This window comes from Myotis brandtii, unplaced genomic scaffold, assembly GCF_000412655.1.
Source record: "Myotis brandtii unplaced genomic scaffold, ASM41265v1 scaffold38, whole genome shotgun sequence".
NCBI lineage: Eukaryota > Metazoa > Chordata > Mammalia > Chiroptera > Vespertilionidae > Myotis > Myotis brandtii.
The window spans coordinates 2,417,845-2,427,633 of record NW_005364596.1 but is presented as its reverse complement, the minus strand read 5'-3'; the positions used below and the strand labels follow the sequence as shown (position 1 = coordinate 2,427,633).

At 38.1% G+C, this 9,789-nt stretch overlaps 1 protein-coding gene across 1 annotated transcript in view; it reads right to left on the bottom strand.

The window, feature by feature from the left end:
* Positions 1-650: 650 nt before the first annotated feature.
* COL25A1 (collagen, type XXV, alpha 1) overlaps positions 651-9,789 on the bottom strand; it is a 497,755-nt gene continuing 488,616 nt past the window's right edge. Inside the window, exons 37-39 of the mRNA XM_014544731.1 lie at positions 6,577-6,654; positions 4,748-4,786; positions 651-986 (exon numbers count right to left, since the gene is read on the bottom strand). Of these exons, the coding sequence (XP_014400217.1) occupies positions 984-986; positions 4,748-4,786; positions 6,577-6,654 (120 nt within the window). The 3' untranslated portion in view covers positions 651-983. The remainder of the gene's footprint in view (positions 987-4,747; positions 4,787-6,576; positions 6,655-9,789) is intronic.

Genomic DNA, 9,789 nt, shown 5'->3' with positions numbered 1-9,789 from the left:
ATCTTCTACTCCAAAGAAGAGCTGTATGTCTCTGTCGTTCTCCAAAAGCACCCATACTAACACCTGCTTGAATTCAGTTTATTAGAAGAAAAAGTCTGCTTTCTGGGTGCCTGCATTTCTACACCTCTTTCCTACTTGGTCACAGGAGAGACAGCGCAGGATACTGAACCGGTCCTCTTTCCTGGTCTTCACTGCCAAGGGCAGCCCAAGGAAAACCGGCGGCACAACCAGCTCAACCCCTGGATATTTCAACCAAGGTGGCCGCGTGAGCCCACAATACTGGAAGCTGTAGATCTGCAGTTGGGACTGCAGCTCCCTCAAAATACAAGACCACTTGTGTGTGTCCTCTCCACCACTTTATCTCTTTTTGGCAATAAGCCATGGTGTAACCCCCTTGAGATGACAAAAGAAATAAAAGCTCAGATGTGATTGAAGGACTCAAGAGGCGTGCTAGCATCTGAAGGTGCACAACAGCAGGCAGGTTTGGCAGGATCATGCTTTTTTAGTCAGTTTCAACGGGTGGTGTGAACTCAGCGCTAACAGTGAAGGTGAGTAGGGATGTGACAATAAATGTTAACATTGGTCAGTATGGGACATTTTCATAGTTTTGAGTCCATATTTGGTCACAATTTTATGTAAACTATTTCATGGCCCCTTTTGTCCATGCAATTGGCAAGCCCAAAGTAAGAAAATAGCAAGAACAATCATTCTCTATCACTGATATGTCCATATAAATAGGCATCTTTACATAAGATAAAGAGATACTGATCTATATTTTTCTGCAGGCTTCTCACTAGTTTCACATGTTGCCCAATTTTAGATGTAAGCAAAGAAAAGATGGACATGTGTACTACTGCAAACAGGAAGAAGCAGCTATATGTAAACATATCTCAGACTTGTAAAATCTGCAATTCGATTTTCAACTATAAATATAAAGAGTGGACCACTATATACACAACTTCATGCTCGGAAGGTTAGTTTCATCACTGCAGAAAAACAAACAACAAAAAAGACAAATATATAGAATTAGTGGTCTAGGATAAAAATTCCAAATTAACATTTATTTTAAGAAAACGGGTAGAACCCTGAATAGAGTTGTTGTTTGTCAATCAATGAGCCAATCAATATGGGTCTTACATATTACTTTTCTAAAACTCCAGTGTCATCAAAATTTCTATCCTAGATTCAACCCACATTTTCCTTTTGCCGCAGATAAGTTTCTGGTAAGTGTTTGTTTCAGTAACTATTCTGGGAAAGCAGAAAATTAGGATTTTTAGCATATATGTGCCATAGTTAAAATACACATGTCCTATTTACAAATTACATAGTCTTCTCTAAGCATTAAACCACACTGTGGAAAAAGCTGAGGATTCTGACCTCAGTGGCACTACTTACTTCATCAACACCTGACTCCTCCTGTTTCCTCTTTCCTTTTGTTAGTCTTGCCCTGCTGTGGATCATGGGCAAGGTAAACCAGCCTGCTGGCGGGTCCTTAAGCTGTATTACAGGTTCCACTGTGATCTAAGGTACCATAAATCTCTGGTTTCTCATTCTGAACAGCCATAATTTTAAGATTTTCCTATAACTAAAGTTAAGTCTGAGAGAACTGAGGGCCAATCATCTTTGAAGTATAAACTTATACAGCAGATCTTGGAGATGGTGACTTACTCAAAAATAAAAATCAATGAGAAAAGTAAAATGTCCAGTTCATTAATTAAAAAAATTTGTTTGTTTTTTTTTCCCCAAGAAAAATAGATCCTACATTAGATGTGCCTAGGAGAGGCTGGGAACTTTGTGATTTTTAGAGATGGAGTTCACTCCATGTTTATGCATGTCGTGTCCATGCCAGAGAATATGGCCAGTGTGGCTCAGAGGTTGAGCATCAATCCATGAACCAGGAGGTCAGGGTTCGATTCCCAGTCAGGGCACATGCCCAGGTTGCATGCTCCATCCCAAGTAGGGGGAGTGCAGGAGGCATCAATGATTCTCATCACTGATGTTTCTATCTCTCTCTCTCTCTCCCTCTCCCTTCCTCTGTGAAATCAATAAAAGCATTTTTAAAAATCTGTCACTTGTTTTAGGAAGGTTCTGCTAAAAACTTTCTAACTTTACCTGGAAAAATAAGGTTTAGTAAGACATTAAAAAATACGAAAGCTATAAGTGTTTTTCTGATTAAATAGTTTTCATCTCCAGATGGGAATGGATACAACTTTAATGGTTTGTAAGTATTTTCTTAACCATAAATGATGCCATTTACTTACTATATGAATTACACTGTGAACTGGTACATCATTATTCTTCAAAATTTAGAAAACTGAACTATATCTAAAAGGAAAAGTAATTTAAACAAAGATCAAATCATTTTTGCATAAAAAATTATTAAAGAGCAGCATAACCAAAGGGACTTGTTCATTAATCATAGCGATTTACATGGTACCTCAATCTGAATTTTCAAACATTTACCACTATGCTCCGGAGGCTAATAAACAATAATGTTTTAAAGGGGGATCCACATAAAACAGGACTACATAAGGAATCTACTGGACATCTTTTAAAAATATTTAAAAAATAATTTGATTTGACTAAGTGTATTTCAGATAGCTAAATTGACCACATAAGAGATTTCGAACATTCCATTTTTTCTAACTGTTTTACTCTTTGGGGAGGAGGGTGTTGAGAGAGGTTGATCCCAATGGTTTGTTTTTGTGTGTGCTGGGAGTGTGGTAAGCAATACTGAGTTTTATCATTGAATTATTATTTTTTATATGATAAGATGTGAGATTTAAGAAATCCTTGATCTTATGTAGATCATGGTATCTATTCTGTGGAAAAATGAGTACTTAACAGGGAAATATCTGACTTTCTGATGCCAGACATATTACTATTAGGACTGGCCTTTTTATGCACTAAAAGATGATGAGTGCTTTGTTTGTTGCCATTGTTATGCCCTCACAGAAAGGAAGTGATTTAGAAGCAGCTGAAAACTATATGAGTCAAGTTCTGAGTAGTATTAGAAGGTTGGTAAAATAAGCCTTTCACATCTACCTCTATGTCAGTTGTGCCAATGTATTAAAAAACCATTATAATATTAGATTACAGGTCAAAGGTCAAAGAGCACATGGTAATCCCAGCTCAGGATGTATTAAACATTCTGAGAACAGGGGCTATGAGGGTGAAAGGATACTTTTCTCAGGTGAAGAAGAATACGATGATAGACCCATCTTCCTAAGAACCACTTGACCTCAGGTATGATTGAGATGATTATCTGAGAGGCTGAAAGTGGAGTTTGGGAAGCTACTAAATAAATGACGCTGCTGAGAAAGAAGGAAGGTGTTTCTTTCCCTAGTCAAGTGGGGTGAGAGTGGTCAAGCAAGAGAGTAAGTTACACAGGATCTCACCAACACAGTTGGTGAGCTAAGACGAAACCAGGAGAGTTAAGTTTCTCTTCATCTTTCTACAATCCTACATAGTTTTGTATAACTTTGCCGGTGAAAAAGTGCCTGTCAAAAATAACTGAACAAACCACAAGGTTTTAGAGAAAAAACCCCAAAATGATCAAAGCAGCATGGATGCTTCCGTCTGGCTTATTTTTACATCAGTGGAGTTCCTTCATCCTTCAGTAGCATACATGCACAGTCCTTTACAGGTTCACACCATTATTGTGTAAAGGTTTGGTACTCCCTCAGCACAGCAGGCACACAGCTTTTCCCTGCTTAAAGTTAGGCCATTACTTCCCATCGTCTGCTTTTTGTTCTGTTACTTACTAGCTCTGTGCCTTGGAAGTTACTTAACCTCTCTGAATTTCAGCTTCCCCATCGGAACCATTGAGGATAACACCCTAGGGCAGTGATGGAGAACCTTTTGAGCTCGGTGTGTCAGCATTTTGAAAAACCCTAACTTAACTCTGGTGCCGTGTCACATATAGAAATTTTTTGATATTTGCAACCATAGTAAAACAAAGACTTATATTTTTGATATTTATTTTATATATTTAAATGCCACTTAACAAAGAAAAATCAACCAAAAAAATGAGTTCGCGTGTCACCTCTGACACACATGTCATAGGTTCGCCATCACTGCCCTAGGGGGCTATTGTGACAATTAAATAAAATGATACCCCTTATGTAAAAGGGCTTGTCACATAGAAGGCTCTGTGTTAGGATAAGTTCCTTTTCCTACACAATGGCTATAGGTAGCTATAGGAAGAGGCTAGGATAAACTATTACAAGGACACCAACTTAAATATAACCAGAGTCTCCTAAATAACTAAAGACATCACTGAAGAAAAAAGATCATGCTTACATTTTCTGCTTTCTCAGCTTAGTGACTAATATTGACAGGGTTCTACCATGTATTTGCATGTTTACTTAAGTAACTGAGTATACATAGAAAAACAATCACAGTCAAGAGTAGTTTTAACATTAGGAGTACAAGGAGGTCACCGAGAGACAAGCAAACCATTACGGAGATGCACGGCCTGCCCCTTTCCATCCAAAGAAAGGACTAGATAGGGAAGGCCCCAAATTACAACGTTTGTTAGGAACTGTTTTCACTCCTCAGTTCAGGAAGAAATCAGCAGTAAACCTAATAATGGAAAGATCTTCTGAAGGTGCTATCTTTTTCTTTTTAATAGCCAAACAACTTTTAGCAATGTCTCATTCAAAAGGTCTGCTCTAAATGGAAAAGGCTAGGCCAGGTGGAGAGAAAGGGAGAGTGCTTCTTTTAGAAATAATTCCATAAAGCCTACCTTTTGCCAACAGCCAGGCATGGGTAATCCATCTGGGCCCTGTTTTCAAGAGAAGAATAAGAATTCCTTAGGCTCCACGAAAGTGATCATACTTCATAATTCACATGCTCAGAGGCTTACAAGATGGATTTCTACTCATTAGTAGCTTTAGTCATAGGCATATTTTTCTAATTATTAACAATTAACTCCAAATATAATACCAAATGCTTTTTTTAGGGAAAGTACACATTTTGAAAATACACAAAGTATAAAAAATACGCCTAATTTTGAAAAAGCAATTTATAAAGCATAGTGGTCTACTCAGTTCTACCTTGGGATAACAAATCTGTACTATTCATCCTAATTTCACTTACATATATTTCACAATTATCTTTAAGTAAACTGAAATAACTTCACTTCCTGGTCACAATGGTATATGGTTGAATGCATGATAATGATGAATAATCAATGATGAACCATTTCTATCTGAAGTTTATAGTTCTTCAGAGGCTATTTTTCACTTTTCTATATTGAAAGCAGATATATTGGAATATATTTAATCAACCAAATTAAAACATAGGCAGCTTATCTATATCTTTACAGTAAAATGTTATTCATCAATTTTTCTATTAAAGTTCTTCAGAAGCCGGTTAACAAATTCTGAATAAACCTGGGATTCCTAAAATCTGCAGAATTTATTTTTATTTAAAGTGTGAACACTCTTCAGATACAAATGGCATAAATAAAGCAGGGAGAGTTGGGGTGTGATGAGGCATGCTTGTGTTTCCACCTAACAAAATGATTGTAAACTATTATCTATTATCATTACCAAGCAAACAAAATAAAAGACTGGGTACTTCACATTAATATTTTCTAATTGTAATTATTAACTGAATACAATTTTTTTTCTATAAACACAATCTCTTAAAAGGCTTGAGAAACAAAGTTATCTTTATAGAAACATGCTTAGCATTAAAAAACAATATAAGAACATGCAGACCAAATATAACCATCAACACTACCATAAAATGTTTTCCTTTACACCTCAGAAAATATGAATATACTTTTTAAAACAATGTAAAAAACCCGCTTTGAAATAGCTTTGTAAGATATTTGGGAAAAATTCGGTAATGCCAGATTGGTACAAGGAGAAGGATCACCCAGCAGAATTTTAGATTTTAGTAAAAGGAGGATTTTGGGTTCATGCCAATGGAGATAAGGGAGTTCTGTCTACTTTAGGAAAGTGAGTTTCAAAAGGAGAGACCATTAAATCAAAAGGTTATGTGACAAAGAGGCGAGTTTGGGCTGTAGACTGTTATCTTTAGAAGCTTGGTTTACTTCCCTACAGTCTCTTAACAGCATTCCCTAGAAATGGCTGCTCCTGGCTGCAGAGGCTTCACTCTGTAGGCTTGGCCTTACAGCCGGACAGAAATTTAGTGGAAGAGGCAAACATGCCTTTATTTCCTTTAGAGGAAAAGAAAAAAAAAGTTCAATTTAGGGGTAAAACCCAAAGTTATGGGCTAGCTGTGCCTTTACTAGTACATAGAAGCCTTTCATGTAATGTTAACGTAATCTTTAACTATTTATTGAATAAATTAACATCCCCCGGAAGGCAGACCCGGCTCATGTCAGTTGTGAGAATGTTAGGAGATTAGTTTCCAGTCATAGGTAGACATGCATGCTAGCTCTCTTCACTCTGCAGAGTTGTGGAAGGAGCCGTTCATGCACATGCATGTAGTGTGTTTATCATGTAAAGCTTGGTCCAGAAGCACCACTTTACACCCATAGAGATGAATATGTAATAAACAAAGGAACTGCATGCAGGGTAGTAGGAAAGAGAAATACTGTACCAATTGGCAAGGGGCATCCAGCCCATCCAGGCCAGGCTGGCCTGGCTCCCCTTTTTCCCCCTTAATGCCACGGAATCCCTGTTTGTAAAGATTAACTCATAACGTTACTAACAAGAAATCACTTATGCACAAATTCTGCTAAAGAAATAACCACAATAAGAAGAGCTGGGAGAGGAGCAACTCTGAAGTGAAAAGTAACATACGGTGAAGTTGGACAAAACTCCACGTATCATGAGGGCTTGACTGGGAGCTGGGACCTCTGTTGAGAAGTACAGAACCATGCTGGTTCCTCTTTGGATCCTCCATTCGTGTTGGATCAACACTTGAGTGTTAAGAAACCAGGCAGAGCTGGTGGCCAGACACAAGGTGTGGAACATGACGGGATTACCCAGATGGATCATTCTAGTACCTTGTCCATGTTTAATGACCCCAGTCAGCACCCCAGCTTTTATGGGTCCCTCCAGCTTGCTCTTCTCCCAGCTTATCCCCTCACACATGACATCCGGAGTCAGAGTTTCATGAGTCAGACATACCAACGGGCAAGGTGCATCTAATCCAGGGGCACCCTGTTCTCCTTTCTCCCCTTTAGGCCCCTTTTTGCCTTTCTTTCCCTTTTCCCCCTGTAGATACAAGGGTTTAAATAAAAGACAGGTTTTATTGGAGGGGGGGTAAATAATGGTGATTCAAAAGATGATTTAGCCAATAAAAGTCTGGAAGGGCATTTACCATTGTTTTCTGGTTTAGGTAAGGCATGATATTATAAAAATAACAGAGTGACAATGGATTCTGGGTAACGATATGTGGCATTTTATTTACGATACTCAATAATTTGATAGAAGGAGACCAAAGGCCAATCCATCACGAAGGGGGATCAGTGCTGACACAGAGCCCGGTGCAGTGGTCCTTTTGAAGGAGGTGTTTCTGCCAGGATCTGGGGTATGTGTGTGTTAGTGTGTGTGTGTGTGTGTGTGTGTGTGTGTGTGTGTGTGTGTGTGTGTGATACCAACTGTACTGTGAAGCCAGCCAGTGCAGGTGAGGTTCAGAGGAATAATGGATACTTCGAACAATTTTCTATGCCTGTCAACTTGTTCCCCGCCCCCCGAATCCTGTAATAGGTGAAAGCTACATTGAGCCAGATTAAAGAATATTAACAGCGTCTACCTTTTTGAAATAGAAACAATTTTATGACATTATTTTTTGTAGCTCTCGTTAAAAAATATTCAATGTATCAAAATATACTTCTATTTATTTTAATATTTGTTTTCAGGTAACTAAGAGCAAATAATTCCCTTATTAAGTCAGATAAATAAAGTTAAAAAGTGCTAATACTTCTTAGCAATACCAATGGGAGAAACGGACTTATTTAAAAACCCAGGGATCTTCTTTAATTCACTCTTATTAATCTCATGCCAGGTGCTCACAATGGTAAATGGGTTTCCAGCTTACTTGCAATTAAAAAAAAATTCTGTTCAGGAGAGGAAAAGCAGTTTGGACTCAGCTGAGCTAACACTAAAAACGAGGTAGGCAGGATAATAACATAGTGGGGAGGTAGCCATGGAAATTAGTATTTAGGGATCGAGGTAAAGGTTGTGGAAATCTGCGTGGATCAGAGGGATGGAGGAATTTAGGAAAGGAGGCAAAAGGAGGAGAAGGAAGGAATGCACCTCAGCTGTTTTACATTAACATAAATTCTGCATATTTATAGACAAGAAGTTGGTGAGTACAAAATACAATACATACTTGAATTAGCGTATTCATTCTGCAATCAGGATGGCAGTTATGATAAAATGGAATAATTTCAGAAGCAAAACAACATGAACAGTCAAAGGTAAAAAGACATACACATAGCAGAAATATGAGATATGCATTCAAATGAACGTATTCATTCTGACTGCGTGCGCGAAAGCTCCTCATTTCTGTCCTGTGTGCCAAAAAGGTTGCATCAGAAGGCTTAGAATCAAGAACACCCGGGTTGCTTTAACACTCGGGAAAGAGAAATTCTGTATGGTTTAGTTGATCATGATTAAAGACAAAGCCCTGAGAAGCCAGGGTGAAATGAGAGCAGGTGTGACAGGAAGTAAGCTGGGAGGCACATTGGGGAGTAAATTGCTCACTCATGTGGATGAATCAACATACTTCCTCAGCAAATACCTTCAGTGCCGTGACATAAAATGGTTGTAAACTTGTTTAGGTGCGTTCTCAGGGGGCAGTGGACTCTTCTTCACGTGGGTGTGACTGACACCAGGTGTGTTAGGTCTTATTAATTTAGAATTCACTTCATTGTTTGGTAAATCAACCCATATTAATAACTCAACCAAAAAGTGCTGTCATACGAATGTTGACTGAGGTTTTGGGAATAATTTCTCAGTAATATTTCTGTAAACTTCAAGCATTATGAAAAAGACACATTTTTTTTTTAATCCCCCCCCGAGGAGATTTTGCCATTGAATTTTAGGGAGAGTGGAAGAGAGGGAAAGACAGAGAGAAATATCGATGAGAGAGAAACACACTGATTGGTTGCCTCCTGCACGTGCCCCTACCAGGGCTAGGCCGGGGAGGAGCCTGCAATGAGGTATGTGCCCTTGACTGGAATGGAACCCGGGACCCTTCAGTCTGCAGGCCGACACTCTATCTCCTGAGCCAAACCAGCTAGGGCACAGACATGACTGTATAAAGAACAATATATCAATGTTATTATTAATCAACATAGTTTTATAACACAAAACCATCTGTCCATGTGGGTATGAGCACATTAAAGGTTCCTGCTAATATTTATCTCCCATGTCAAAGAATGCTACACATAAAGTGTTCACATTTAGAATCTAATTTTCCTATAGATAAAACTTCGAAACATGGAATCTGAAACATGAAAACATTTTGTATGGGTGACTAACATTACTCTGAGGATTAAATTTGTGGCTTAGTGTTTTCATAAGTTAAAATGCTGGTATTTTCTTCTTTGTTTAAAAGAGCATTAAAGTAAGTACCTTCATACTTTTGAGTAAGATTTTGCACTCATACTACCCACCAGGTAAATAGAAAATCAATAATCTTTAAAGCACATATACCTTGAGCTAAAATACCAGTACATTTATATTTTATAGTTAGAACTTGTAACTCAGAATAAAAGAATTATTTTTTTTGCCTCAGTTTCCTTGCCTGTGAAATGGGAACAAAATAGCACCAACTTAGAGGGTTGTTATGAGGATGAAA